Source organism: Teleopsis dalmanni, chromosome X, assembly GCF_002237135.1.
Source record: "Teleopsis dalmanni isolate 2A chromosome X, ASM223713v2, whole genome shotgun sequence".
Classification (NCBI taxonomy): domain Eukaryota; kingdom Metazoa; phylum Arthropoda; class Insecta; order Diptera; family Diopsidae; genus Teleopsis; species Teleopsis dalmanni.
The window spans coordinates 48,668,686-48,684,856 of NC_051848.1; the positions used below are offsets into that span (position 1 = coordinate 48,668,686).

The 16,171-nt window shown below is 29.5% G+C and overlaps 1 protein-coding gene across 1 annotated transcript; it reads right to left on the reverse strand.

Moving 5' to 3' along the window:
* Positions 1–1,724: 1,724 nt before the first annotated feature.
* On the reverse strand, positions 1,725–11,046 carry LOC119687846 (rab GDP dissociation inhibitor beta). The gene is made up of 3 exons (XM_038102359.1): positions 10,440–11,046; positions 3,053–3,528; positions 1,725–2,963 (listed from the first exon to the last, which is right to left on the reverse strand). The coding sequence occupies exons 1-3, from the start codon at positions 10,831–10,833 to the stop codon at positions 2,502–2,504; spliced, it is 1,332 nt and encodes a 443-aa protein (XP_037958287.1). The 5' UTR covers positions 10,834–11,046; the 3' UTR covers positions 1,725–2,501.
* Positions 11,047–16,171: the final 5,125 nt, after the last annotated feature.

The window sequence follows — 16,171 nt, forward strand, 5'->3', positions numbered from 1 at the left end:
TTCGTACAAAAAGATTATGTCCATGAAACTTATTAACAGGGACCGAGTACATACTGCTAGGCTAATTGCGGTTCAATCAGGTCATTGGTATATAGGATTTGAAGCAGAGAAACTGTGCTTTCCATTCAACTTATTATAGAAGCTGCGGAAATACACGAATAAATGACAATCACACATTTACTCTGTGACTGCCTTTGCTAAAAGAAGAACAGATTTTTAGAGAAGTACTTTCTTGACGGTCTATCAGAGTGATCAGTAGTTAAAACAAACAATTTGTTAAACTATATAAATTCAACTGTATAGATCTTGTTCATCTACAGGGGTTTTTTTTACAGGGAATGTGGTGTTGAAACGGCAAATAGTTGTTTCTAAATTGTGTGAGACGGAAGGATAATTGGCTATTAGCAAACAAGCGATTATCATCGTCTATGCAGAGCCACAACCACGACAAATTATTATTGGAAGAACCTGGTTTTCTCATATGCAGTAACCAATCAACATCAATACCCTTTTACCGTGTAGGAAATCTCAATTTAGTTAAAGCAGGTGACTAGAAACTTTTTCCTATTTGTGTCAAGAGCCTGATTTCATTGGCACGCCCATTTAACAACGAATTTTAGTAAAGCCATACTTTAAGCAATTTTTTGCTCTACACTATACGTCGATATTTATTAGTTTTCGAGGTATCGGGCTATAAAGTTGGGGAGTTACTCATCGTTTGTATTATTGTATTAAGTTTACACCTTTAAGCTTCGATATCTCAAGATATTTTATTGCCATATAATGTAGTCGAAAAAATCCATCAAAATAGCTGATCCGTTATCAAGTCGATGTGTCAGGAAAATTGAAATCGGGCCGAATTGTTATTTGACAATAATCTTTAACTTCAATAAAATTTTTGTTCCTTATAACGAGAATTCAACTTTCTAAGTTGAAGGGAGCAATTGTAAGGAAATTCCAAATTCCAAAATTAAATTTTTAATATAATGTATTTTTTCGATTCCCCATGCAGCTGCTTCGAATACCGTCAAATATTCATTATTAATGATCTTTGAAAATATCTATTGATTTGCTTGTGTAAACTGTTTAAATTGGAAGTGTCGAGAATTGAACCATGTACTTGGTTGTTTATACAGAAAGCCAACTTATACTTATGGTTATGATCATTTTGTAAAAATTCTGACAGAACATGTCTTTGAGAGATTTGATATATTTCCATATTCCTTAGTAAAGGATAGATTTCCTTTTATTCGTTAGTCAGACGGTTTGTCAACAAATATAATTAAAAGTCATGATTTGCTTTCATAACCCAGGTATGGGATCTTGAGTTATTCCATGAATATAACTAAAAGTCACGATTTGGTTCCACCTACGTGTGGATATGGAGTCTGAAGTTTATTGCCATTTCTAACGATGAAACAAATATATTAACATATAAAATGAAAAGTAAGCTGTTTTTATAATTAATTTTATTATAAATATCGTGTTTCATTCTGTTTTTCTTTTACTATATCAATTTGCATTTTAATCTTAAAAAAGTATTAAATATTAAAATGCAAATGAAACACAATTTAATAATTGTCTTTAAATGTTCATAAATGCTGTCTTTATTAATGTTTTTTTTGTTTATAATGGATGTTAAATGATAATAAAATGATGCATAAATGTATGCATTGTATCATCCATCTTTTTTATTATGTGTACGCAAACTAATTAAATCAAGCATATTAGTTTATTTATTTATTTAAATTGAATTAAAATTTCTCTTCATTATTCATTATTTTATTTTGACAGAACACACAGCTAATAGGAAAGCATTTTAAATATGGGCATGTGTTTGGGTACTTCGTCTAACAATAGCAGTGTTCTTTTGATTTTGAACAAATTGTACATTACACATATTAAGCATAAATATATATGTAAATTGTAAATTATTTGTTTTCCATCATCTTCAATCTATTAAATTATATTTATTTCATATATTATATACTTTGATTTTAAAATATATTATGTAGTTTTATTTGCAATGATTAAAAAACAGAAAATATGTATAAAATTAATTTTATTATTCATTTACTTTCAAATTTATCTCACGTTTGTTTAAGAGATTTTTTTTTAAAGTTTTTTTCATAACCGTAAGTTAAGATTTTTCAATTTACGAAATAGAAAAAAAATTTATATCAGTTCGGATGATTTTGCGACATTAATTTTACCAGAATTTGGTATTGAATTTAAAATTGTAACAAAACTTTTCAATCAACTAATAGATTCATTTTGCTTTATCTTTAACTTTATTTATTGATCTGAATTAAATTTATAAGCATTCATAGTTGAAAGTATAAGATATATATGTGTATATAATGTTTAATTTCGTTTTTTATTCTTTCTTAATTATTTTTCTTTTTTTTTTTGTAGTCACATTTTTATTTATATGGATATATTTAGGGATTCTGATACCATCACCATATTTGACATCTGATATCTGATAACTGATAAATATTTTACTGCTCCTCATCTCCAAGTTCATGTTTAATTTTTGAAAAATCAAAATCTTCTCCAGTACCACGCTTGAATATATCTAACACATCTAGGCAAGTGGTTTCAAAGTGTGTAGTGGCATCGTATGACTCTGAGATGAATATTTGCGACTCAATGCCATTGTCAACAGGCTCCAAATAGTCTGAGATCGTAACAAATTTTTGTGCAATTGGTTCAAGTAAATCAAGACCAGGCTTTATTTCGTTTTCAGGCTGATCAGTTTCAACAGTAGTCGATACCATGCCGACAAACCAACCCTTGGCCGCAACTTGGTGAGTGGAGCTAACTAAGGAAACATAAATATCGGATTTTCGACCGACTTGTTTCTGTGGAATGATAATTTGAGTGGATAATGCGTCTTTAGTGTTAGAAACTGGATGGTCCAAAATGCAAATGCAGCGTATAACTTGACCCTTCTTGCGAACCTTAAATATTTAAGAATTCATAATTTAGAGTTTGTAATTTATATATATGTATATATGTTATATATATAGTAATTAAAATTCATTTTTACCTTTTCTTGAACATAACTTGGATCACAGTAGACTTGCTTACATTTGGCGACTTCATCACCTGATCGTACACCAATTACTCTACCACCTTCACCAAGAACAATTTCATCAATTGGCTTATCGAGCATATAAGTACCGCCATAAATTGCAGAAAGACGTGCAAAGCCTTGCGGCAATTCACCCAAGCCATACATTGGATATAAATATGGTGATTTTCCATATCGTGCCAATGAATCAGAATATAGTTTTATGCGTCTAATGGTATTCACAGCAGGATCACGCAAATATTCGTCATCGCGGAACAAGGCCAAGGCATGACCAGTAAAATCTTGTGTATTTTTATCTAAGCCAAATTTATCATAGAGTGCTTGCATGGTTGCTTTAGTTGGATCGAAATCTTTCCATGTTTTTGGATCGTCGTCCTTAAAATCTTGTACATAAATCAAAAAATTGCGGAACCGACGTTTTTCAAAGATGCCTGTATGGAATATATAAGAAAAAAATAAATTTTTTATTATAACATAATAATTTGAAAATATGAAAAATTCTGAATGAATTTGTTAGCAGATTAGTGACATATTATTTGTGATCTTCTATCAGCCTTCAAGTGCTAGTTTAGTTATAATATGAATAAACTTTTAATTTTAGAAGAGAGTTTGCGACTACAAGGTTTTTTGGAACTTTATTATTTAGCTATATTTTCAAAACAAACGATAGATTACGATACAATGTTTCTTTCTTGCCATATTTATTAACACATTGGGAACTATTGCAAAAGTAGAAGGGTATAGATTGTTTACTCTAGATCAGCAATGGTATCGAATAAGAAACGTTCTTTCCTTTTGGGAGTGTTAAATCCCAACCAACCATCCCCAATCCATTGTTATTATCAAAATAACCGCCTTCCTCCTCACACTACCATTACCTATGAACTTTCTAGGTTCCAAAAACATCCGGGTCTATATTCCGGAGCCACTTGTCAATCTCGATAACCAAGCGTTGTTCAACATCCCCCGAAGGGATTACACAAGCAGGTTCCAGCGGGTTACTACAACATCCATTTTCTAACCCATGTATATATATTTGTAATTCCTTTCATATCATCTGCTTTATAGATCTGGCTACAACAACAACAAAGTTTAAGTTTAATATTTAAAAACTCTAAACTTAAAAAGGGAAGAGTTTTGATTTCTTAGAGTAAAAAATTAGTATAAATGGTATTTATATTCGCAATAGTAGTAATATTTTAAAACTATTGCATCCGCTTTTGCTGTGCTACGAAGTCGAGTGGTAACAGAGAAAAGAAAAACAATCTCTATTTTATATGGAGGAGAGCAAAATGTGCATTTCAAGTTCAAAAAATAGTTGGGTCTGCTTCACAATACATATTAGTCATATCTCTACCGGAACTGTATCTTATATTTATATAAAAAATTTTTCTCAATATATGACAGTTTTTCTTTATCTGATAGCTGGCATTGAAAACAATTTTGATCTTGAGGCTAAAATTTTTCTCTCTTTAATTCTTGGTACTACACAATTCACTTTGCGATAAGAGCATAAGCAGAACATTCTTGGGCTAAACATACATAACATAATCAATGATAATTACATATAAGCAGGCGTTATTACATTATCATGAAGAAACTAATAATGCTATTGCTTTTATTGTATAGCCCATCGGATTCTGGAAGGTAAGCACGTAAAGTATTAGCATGGCAAGAGGTTTAAAAGGAATAGAAGGTATGTGTGATTCTTAGTAGCATTGCTACAGAACAGAACTATCATTTATTAGTAATAAGTGCAAAAAAGATAAGGATTAAAATTATTGACAAATGAAAGACTTGCAAATAACTAGGAAGAAAGCAAACTTTGGAAAAGCTTTAGTGTTTATGGTGCTGCATTGGCATGAACATATTAGAAATGTCTGGGATCTCTAGGAAATTAAATTATTGAAGAACCCTCAGTTCTCAGTGAAGCTTCAAACACATTTTGCACTCGCAAAAAGCGTTGATTTTCTACATAATACCAACTACCAATCTATAGAGAGGTGTTGCTCCTTTTGGTATCGTCAAGTACCAATAAGTGTACATGTTTGGCCCGTCAGCTTAATCTAACCTATGTTAGTCAGGGTATAATAATTAACAAAATTGTTGGTAACGCTTGAAAAATTGATTTTTTATGTATTTAAATTAACCTTTTTCCATTTAAAATAGAAAAAAAAAAAACAAAAATTTGTTTTATTGCCAAACAATAACAAAAGAGTATTACTAATGCTTAAATGGAATTATAGTATTTTCCTCGTATAATATTTTTTATGTTTTCTATAATTAAGTTTTTGTCTATTTGAACATACTTTTTTATCGTTGTTTATTTCAACCTTTTTAATGAGATAACAAAAATAAATCACAAAATAACAATAAAATTGAAAGAGCAGAAATAAGTATAGTAAGTAAAATTTAATATTATTGAATTTACTTAAATATATATATAGATTTCTATTACTTATTATATATAAAGCAAAATAATTGCTTATTTACTATAAATATAATGTAAAGTACTATAGCTTAGTACACATTTCATTCCATCAATTTACATGATATTTACATGGCTTTAAATGCTCAATGTGAAGAGATAGACAAAGCTGGGCGAATAATTTTTGTTAATACATTAATAATATTTATTTGTTTGTTTCAAAGTAACATTTAAAAAACAAGTATGGCCTTTCACTCCATCCATTAATTGCGCTTTGTTTTTAATAGTATGAAAATGGATGCTACAGAGTAGTAATTTCAGTTTTGAGAACAATCGGAGGTCTAATGAATAAAAGAGGCTTTTGCTTTTTATACAGTTTGTAACTTTAATAGCCTATATAAGAGACAACATATTATCTGGGACGACAGATCCCCTTCTAGTTACAACAACAGTAACATGACAAATTATCGCTGTATAGAATTCATAATTATTCTTTCATAAATCTGACTGTTTCTTAAGGTTTCTCTAAAAAATTAACAAGTAATATGAAGACTCTGCTCCATCACATTAGTAATCGTATGAATACCAAAGACTGTCCAAATGAAATAAAAATATAGTGGACATGGTGGATGATGTTCATAATGTAATTATGGGCGATGGCCTTATAATTGTGCATTCATAATTTTTGGTGGAAACTTTAGAGGATATAAAATTTATCGGCAAGATGAGTACCGAATTCATTCAGATGAAATCAAAATCGTGCTACTTCAATCACAACCAAGAATTTTTTTGCAATTACAGTGCTGATTTATAATATAATAGATAAGACCCCATCCACTATATTTGAAAATCAAAACGGAATAACAGCCGAAAAACCAAAAGAATTCTCTTGTTGATAGTGTTTTAATTGATAGTACCAATGGGGAGGATTATATTTTGTAGAATAAACTTTTGATTATTTTCATTAGAATAAGTTTTATTAGGATTAATCTTTACTGATTTGCATTTTTTTTTTTTGAGATAAGATGGGACGCCCATAAAATACCGACAAAAATGTTTTAATAAAAACATTTGGAATCGCATAAAAATTTCTAATTTTCTAAATTTAACCAAAAAAGATGTTTTTATGAGCTAATTTAACTAACAGAAAAATATGATGGATGGTGTCCAACCTAAAGGATTACATTTAAAAGATGATCCGCTGGAATTAAAAAATGTTTAAAATTTTGTGTACTCTTATATTCACTAGATTTGACATCTGATTTAATGCAATTTATTCTCAATTCTATTTGTTATAAATTGTTAAGTTTGATTGAGTATTAGTTATTACAGTCAAACTTCCATAACTCGAAGTTCTATAACTCAAACTACTGCATACCATGTGCTTGGGGAGTGTCCGGAACTAATGCACAAGCGGAAGAAACACCTAGGAGGGTATTTCATGGAGCATAAGGATTCACGACTAGGAAAGATAGGCTCTATACTGTCTTTCATTAAAGAAATCGGACTTGGAGAAACACTCTAACCCGAGTAAGGGATACAATAGATATTTTAGGTCACAGTGCACGATCCCTTCTTTTAATAATAATAAAAACTAGAGCAAATCACATAAAATTGAAAAAAATTCTTTAATTCAAAGTCTCCATAAGTCAAACCTTATCTTTGCAAAATGGTACTTCGAGTTATGGAAGTTTGACTGTATTTTGGTTTGCTATTGAAGACATGTATTGAGGCGTACATGGACCTTAACTCAAAGTCTCCATAATTCAAACCGTTTCTTTGAAAAATGGTACTTCGAGCTATGAAAGTTTGACTGTATTTTGGTTTGCTATTGAAGACATGTATTGAGGCGTACATGGACCTTAACTCAAAGTCTTCATAATTCAAACCGTTTCTTTGAAAAACGGTACTTCGAGCTATAAAAGTTTGACTGTATTTTGGTTTGCTATTGAAAACATGTATTGAAGCGTACATGGATTTTAACTCAAAGTCTCCATAACTCGAACCTTATCTTTGCAAAATGGTACTTCGAGCTATGGAAGTTTGACTGTATTTTGGTTTGCTATTGAAGACATGTATTAAGGCGTACATGGACTTTATCTAATGCCTTTTACCACTGAGTTATTAAACTACTCTCGTATATGACAATATACAAAAATATTATTTTTGATTTAAACACAATTTTATTAACTTCTATACATAAAAACAATACTTTTTTTTACACTTATGCTATGTTGCAAATTATTATTATTATTACTATTTTTTTTTTGACTTCACGAGCTTGGTTTTGGATTTGTATTTGTGTGCCTTCATAACGCTTTGGTAGATAACGAAATAGAAACCAATTCAATAGAGGCAACACAACACATTATATTATATTATAAACATTTTGTATTTTGTATGTGACGCGAGAAAGTAACAGCAAAATACGAATAGCATGAGTCACACATACAAGTAGGTTTTTAGGCTATGATGGTATATTGCTATGCTATTTCTTTAGAGAAATAATGTCTACATACTAGCGAAAACGAACTATGATGGATAAGTAACTGCTACTTAAATTATTATATTATACTGTAATAATTTATTTTTACCTCTATTTGAAATTAACTGAAGTCATTATTTTTTAATAATCAAAACTTCATAGGCAAACACGTTTAAATCCCAACTAAACATTTTTGTAATTAAAATATATGTTATGTATGAGCCAAAATGATTCATAGCTCCGAAGTATATGTGGTCAGGTCATAATGTGAACATGGTAATAAAAAATGATGATCATTGTACTGTTAAGTTTAAAATTAGTTTCACAAAATTATATTATAAGGAAGATATATTATACATGCTAGTTAAAATCCACAAAGAATTACAAATGCAGCTTTGCTTTCAGAGCAAAAAATATAACAGATATTTCTTCAGATTTCTTAATAAAAAATATAACAGGTTATCCTAAGAGTTTAATATGTTTACAAGTACGGTTGAATCTAAGCTCCGGAGCCACGCGTTGTGCTCAATGGCCAAGTGTCGTTCAGTAGAGCAAAAAAGAGACTACACAAGCAGATCCTTACGGGCTAGGGCCATATATACCTTCTTCTGGTACTGTTCACGCTAAACTTTCAATTGAATCTTACAAATATCTTTAATATTTTGTAAAATTCAAAAATTTCAATACCTATGAAGTAGATTTTTATGGTAAGCATTAACACATTTCGGACCACCGTGTAGTACACCACCCGGCTGCCTTTAAATATTTTTTAATATTCAAAGAATATTTTATCTTTTTTAGGTAAAGGTGAGAGTAATTTTACAAATAAGTATTAAACTTTGCACATTCACGTAAACTTGTTTTATTTTACTATTTACTATTGAAACTTTAACGTAAAATTCCAAGTCTGAAATTACCTGGTACTTAATGGATTACAGCTACGGCATTATTAGTCAATTGAAACAGAAAAGGTTGTGAAAAAAAACTTTAAGCGAAAATTTGTATGCCTTTTAGACTTACACTGATACTAGAAGTAGAGTTTTAATTGAAACTTACATAGAAATATTAAGACTATTGAGATAGATAGGTCTACTATATTTCTTTGCATAATTCTATATGCAAAGAATTAGAGCCACAGTATTATCAGTCAATTAACCCTTTATATGTTTTTAATATTTTTTTGATGTCAGGTGCTAGATGAAGCGTCATCTCTCTTATTGATATACTCTGCTTCTATTCATATTTATAACTATATGAGCTATAAATTTACTGCATTTGGAGCAAAATAAATATTTTTGTAAATAAAAAATTTATCATTAAAGGGTTAAGATAGAGAAGATTGTTAAACAAATGCTAAAACGAGGATTGGTAAGCCGCTTTTTATACTTATAGTGATACTGTGAGTAGACTATATATATATATTACATATAGATTAACTTCCATAATTTAATGGAAAACGACTCTATATACCATTCGGGGAAGTGAATGGTATAGAGTCTGAAACTATCAAATGGTTACTAAATAATTATAATTAACAAAAATGCAGCTGTTTATGTTATAATAAATATGATTATATTGTATAATTATGTTATCCACTTATAAAATATATATATACATATATGTATATATTGTGTACTAACTAAAGTAACGAATTTTTAATTTAACGAAGCCAATTTAATGTATGTATGTATGTATATGTGGAGAAATATTGGACAAAGTATAAAAATTATTAAAGCAATTGACTTATTGCTATTACTGCTCCATTAGTCCAAAATAACACGTCATTTCTTACTTTTCATATGCAGAAAAGTCAGTAAAATTTACTTGTCTTTTATTATACAATGGCGGGCGGCATCATTGCGTTGCCGTAAAGAGAAATTATTTTGCAATTTGGCAGTAGTAGATACGCAAATATTTAACTGAAAATTTAATTTATTCAGTTTTTGGGTAATAATTGCTGATGGCCTTAATTAAACCCTTTTCTAACACAACAGCTGAGAGTATACTTATTGGGAACCGCCTTGTCAGAAAAATCGTATTAGAACTAAAATTACTTAAATATCTAGTTAGAAAATTAAATTAAATTGCGAAAAAATGAGAAAGTCATTATTCTAACTAGAATTTTTACTCATACACTTTCTCGCTGAAGTGACTGCGCATCGCGAATTTACTTAATTTACACACCTCGTCGTTTTTTTTTCTCTAAAAATCCATTTGTACATTCAATAACATAATTTGCAATCGTAAAATAGCACAACGTGTCAAATTGATATAGTTTTTCATCAATTCTTTTTAATTGAATACTAAATATTGTTTAGCATATTATTTATATGATCACAAGTTTATTGTTTTTGTTTACTCATAACTTTGTTTCATTATTTGTTTATTAAATCATTTTATTGGATCTGATTGGAATTGATTTGACTTACCCATAAGATCTGAAGCGAGTGCTTCCTTTTGGTCCACAGGTACCTTAGATATTTTTCCGCCTTTATAGACATAACTACCTTCAATTGACTTGAATTCTAGATAGCGGGTAACGCCCGTATGTATCAGTAGTTTTACCAGCTGCCCGTTTGCCATTAGAAATTTGGGTATGAGATCTACGTTCCAATCTCGGCCGCGCCCATACTTATCACCTGGCGCAGCAATATTATAACGCTGGAACAGTTCCTCCAATGGCGTTATCGAAGCCGATTCACCGCCATAATATTTATTCCGATCAATATGCAATACCTTTTTTCCTGACACTGAAAGCATACCGCTCAGGATACATTCTTTTAGGCCGGTGCCCAGGACAATAGCGTCATATTCTTCATTCATTATTCCTCAGTTGTTAATTAATACACAAAACTATTTCAAACTTCTTTGAAATTAAAAACTGTTAAAACAATTTTTTTCTAATAGTTGATACTGTGACTCTATACCACAAATGCGACTCTATTTTGCACTTACACTCCCAACTCAAACGTAATCGCTCAATAAAATTTTTTCTATCCTCGTCGTCGTCGTCGTTTGACTTGACAAAGAAAATGGCAGAAAAAACAGAAAGAGAAATAGCTATGCTTAACAACAATTAGATGTGAATGAAACAACAAATTTTCATCAATTTAGGTATTGCCATATTGCATTTATCATTTATCGACTTAGAAAATAAAAACGATTAATTGATAATTTGATGCAGGTAATTGGTTCAGGCGAAAAGTTATAGTCCGTTCAAACTGATTTGATTTATTGATATAAATTGAGGTATTGTAATGAATCAAAATAGTTTTTTTAAGATAACAATTTTGTTTAATTTTCACACAAATATTTTTATTAATATATATACTTCTTACTGAAATTAAATTTATTTCAAATAAAGAAATATATGTTTGAAATTAAATTGAAATATAGGGGATATAGTAATTAATCAAAGTAATTTTTTAAAATAACAATTTCGTTTGAATTTCAAAAAAATATAAAAACTTCTTATTGAAATTAAAAATAATAATTGTTTTATAAAATAATAACAAAATTATTAATAAAAAAATATATATTTCAAATATATATGATATATAACCTAATTAAATCTTTTTTATTTTTATCAAAAAAAAGAGTTATAATTTTGAATAAATTGTATAAAATTAAAATAATTCTAAATAACTAAAATATATTTTAAATGTATGCAGTATATAATTAAACTGATTTTTTTTTTGGTTTGGGTATTTTACTTTTACCAAAAAATTAGATATAATTTTAATTAAATTAAAATAGTTTTAAATAAATAAAATATATATTAAATGTATGCAGTATATAAATAACTGAGTCTTTTTGGCTTGGGTATTTTGCTTCTACCAATAAAATTAAATTTGAAATTAAAATAATTTTAAGTAAATAAAATATGTTTCAAATGTATGTAATATATAACTAAATTATATCTCTATGGTTTGGGTATAATTTTAAATAAATAAAATATTTTTCAAATTTATGCAGTATATAATTAAACTGAATTTTTTTGATTTGAATGTTTCACCAAAAAAATTAAATTGAAATTAATATAACTTTAAATAACTAAAATATGTTTCAAATATATGCAATATATAACTAAGCTAAACAGAATATATAAAAATTAGATATAATTTTAATTGCATTAAATTAAATTAAAACAATTATTAAAATAAATACAAGTCATAAATTAATGTTGGTATTAATTAAAAAACTTATTGTAAAAATGGTCGTAATAACAATTAATTTCAAATTTATGCAATATATAATTAAATTAAACCTCTTTGGTTTGGATATTTTGCTTTCATTAAAAAAATATTTAGTATTCAACTTAAAATTACTTCAAAAATATAAAAACATGTTTCAAATATATGTAATAAGTAATTCAACTATATTAATTCACTTTGGGTATTTTAATTTCATCAAAAAAATTTAGATTTCAATTTGAAATAACTTTAAAAAACTTTAGAACACGTTTCTAATATATATAATATTTAATTAAAATTAATGCCTTCTCTTCTTATATCGTACTTTTATTAGTTTGGATTCGAAATAACTTAAATAATTGAAAATATGTGTTTAATAAATGCAAATTAAATAAATTAACATAATTTAATTAAATGTCTGATTTAGAAATTTATTTCATATATGATATTTATAAGAGGTTTTATTTTTTAAAAATTTTAAGTAGCTTTTTCATTAAAAGGAAATTTTTAACTTTTACTTGCAAAGTAATTAACTATTTATAACATTTCAACACAAACTTACTTTACAATAACATTTCAAAAAATGCATTTATTTGTTTAAAAAACAATTCGTTTTATTTACAGATAAAGTAAATCTCACCTGCCATCTGCATTGAGTTTTGTAGAAATACTGCTTAAATTCTGTAAAATAAAAAAATATATATTAAATATACCGCCAAAAAATTGTCAAAATACCATCATTCTATTATGTGATATATCAATCATTCTACATATCATACTATGTTATATAGTATCACACGACTTTGGGCATGGTTCTGATTCAAACATATTGTTATCTTCACCAAGAGTTTTAACTATTCAATCCTGAAAAGTAAATAAACACTAAATAAGCACCGCAAAATATTAAATAAGGTTTGATATTAATAAGGTTTGATACTTTAACTGAATTATTATAAAATTATTATAAAATTCAAGTTAAACTTACCGTTTTAATTGCTAAGTTTCAGTAAGTTAGAAAATAGATTTTGAAATAAATTTTCGAAGTTATTGTCAGCTGATAGCTAGCACTCAAACCCTTAAACTACTTTAACGCACGTACGCAATGCTCAAGAGCAATGCTTCTTTCTAATAGCTCGTTCACACTATACCATTAACTGCAATAAATTGTTGAAGATTTTTAAGAATACTAATTCATTGTCACTAAAACATAGCTTTACATTTCTTTTGCCCTAAAAGTATACTATGATATAATCAAAAGTACACATATTTTTTAAATTTTGCACTCAATCACTAATTGGTTTGTGTCAAATATGAATAGTGCGTAAAAGGTTTGTTTATAAGATAATCATAAAACTAAGAAAAACAAAAACAACAACAAAAAAAGAGAAGCAAAAACATAACTATGCTCTTCTTTTATTGCAATTAAACAATATGTCTATGCTGAGGAACTTTTTGAAAAATTGCAATAATTTCACTAATTGCTAATCGATGTCAGTTTGACCCTATAAAGCTGATGTAACCTTACATGACACGCTTGAAGAGAAGAGAGATGTGGATAATAGAGGGATCAGAGTCCCACTCATCGAGGTAATGGGATAGGTATTGCGGAGTTTGGGGCGTGAGGCCTGAACGAAGTCCGCAGGGAAGGTGTTGAGAGCTGAGATATCAGGTGGGAGTCGGGAGAGGCATCATTGGGCAACCGAGAGGAGGTTCTCGTCGATGCGAATAATTTTAGCAAAGTCCAGAAGGACGTAGTTGGAAAAGTGCTTGCCGTCAGGTTTGCGCTTGTAATTGATGCGATTTCGAAGGAGCTTGACTCGAAGAGACGGATCCTTTCCATCTGGGCGGAATATACTACAGCCCAGATATGGAAAGCGTATGTGAGTAAGGGACGAATGAACTGTTTATAGCAGGTCATTTTTTAGTTGAGTATCTGTGAACCGCGAATCTCGGATGGCATAGTCAACATGAGGGATGAAGTTGTGCCGGGGGAATAGCACAACACCAAGGTATTTTAGTTTGGTCACAAGCTGAATGGAGGTATTATCAAGCTTTAGTTGATGACAGAGGCGTCGAACCACCGGTAAGATTTCTTTTTGGGTCTTGAAGAATAATGGTTGAGATCTTGCCGGGATTGGGTTTAATCTACTACTTGGTGTAATAGTCAAGGAAGGTCCTAAGGGGGGCATGAAGACGAGGCACTCGTCAGCGAAGCAAATTTGCTAAGCGGGGGCCTAGGGGAAACAATCTAGTGAGCTAAGAATCGTACTCGATAGTCATGGCTACCCCCATAAGTAAACGACCAAAAGTAAATCCACGTCTATACAAATCAAGTTACCTGAACGTGTAGCAGAAGAGATCGATGAATCATTCAATATGACGAACAACCCCGTTATGATCATAACGATATCGGAATTGCAATATACCGATTTGCAAAATCCTGAGGATGCGTATACACAATATAATGCAAATTTATTGCAGGAGACAATGCTCACGTTTTTCTCTCCTTCCATAGCGGCACAAACTGCTGTATGAATGAAAACTCTACATATGAACATCAGTGACATTTAAAAAGATATTGCAAAGATTAGCTCTTACAAAAGATAATAACACTCCAAGGTAAAACAAAGTTTCCAGTGTTGCGTTAAAGAGTACGGTATGATCAAATGGGCTTATATGTACAAAGTATTGAATAATACTTAAAAAATACTTTTAAATATGAATAATACTTTTTTGAAAGGCATGTATCAGTATGTAGATCGGTACAAATATCACAGAAAGCTCTTTCTGTGAACACGCTGTAATTAAGTATTGTGCGCTAATTACGTTAGACATATTAAACACTGTCCACTTTGTGAACTGGTCCAAGACTTAATATAATTTTCCATCGAAAATCTGAAAGTATCAAATTATCTATTATGCACAATCCGAAATTATCTCTGCAACCCGATCTAGCTGATCGGAACAGAAAAAAACTCGAAACAATATAAAGTTGTTGGCGATGGTTCACAAGATCATGGGAATACACTGTAGAATGCAATTTATAATGGAGTACTGAAACCTACTGAGTACGCTGATGACTTTGCAGTAGAAGTATTAGACTGCTGCTTGCTTATTTAGTAGCATAACAACCCACATATCAGCGCTATCATACAATATGCTATATTTAATAGTTAATTTATTAATACAATTTTATTGATAAAACAAAACATTGCGTTTGACATATTCACCACAGCCATGTTTTTTCAACATGGGAAATTAAAAATTGCTTTTAAATTATAGTTGTGTATTGATTAATTTTGTGTTAATGAAAAATGTGATTGTCACATTCGGTTATAACATACCATTCATATCTGGCAGGTATGTAAAAATTATTGAAATATAAGAAGTAATATTTATTAAAAAATTGTATTCAGATTTATGTGCATATATATTAAATATATTAGGGGTATTCACTCTCTCTTGTAAACTCATTGCAAGGAGCACGAAATGCAAGAATGCTATACAAAAACTGCAAGACTGCGAGAACACCTCTGTTGCAGAATTGCATCATCAAAATGAATCAGCTGTTTTTGCAGCCGTATCAAATTGAGCAAAGAAAATAAAAGTATAACAATGCCGCGAACAAGTGAAATACAAAAATGTATAGATTTTTTTATTGAAAATAGTGCTTTTAATATTCTGATTGAAGGTATTAACATGTTGTTAATGTAGTTTTCACTACTATATAGTTTCTATTTGTTAGATGATGCAAATTACTGGGAAGTGATGGAGCAATTAAATGAAGACCTTTTGTTTACTTTAGTAAACCATCACAGAAATCACCAACCCGTACCAAAATTTATTCAATGGAGATCTACCATTCTTCAAGAATTTGATGAAGGCCGTTTTTGTCAGATGCTTAGAGTAAATTGGAACGTATTTTCCTTAATAGTCTCACTAATAAACTATTAAGGATTGATATTGTT

Coding starts and splice junctions, on each gene's coding strand:
- LOC119687846 (XM_038102359.1), bottom strand. CDS start 10,833: ATGAATGAAGAATATGACGCTATTGTCCTGGGCACCGGCCTAAAAGAA. Junction 3,529..10,439: donor ACTCGCTTCAGATCTTATGG/GTAAGTCAAATC, acceptor TATTCCATACAG/GCATCTTTGAAAAACGTCGG. Junction 2,964..3,052: donor CAAGTTATGTTCAAGAAAAG/GTAAAAATGAAT, acceptor TAAATATTTAAG/GTTCGCAAGAAGGGTCAAGT.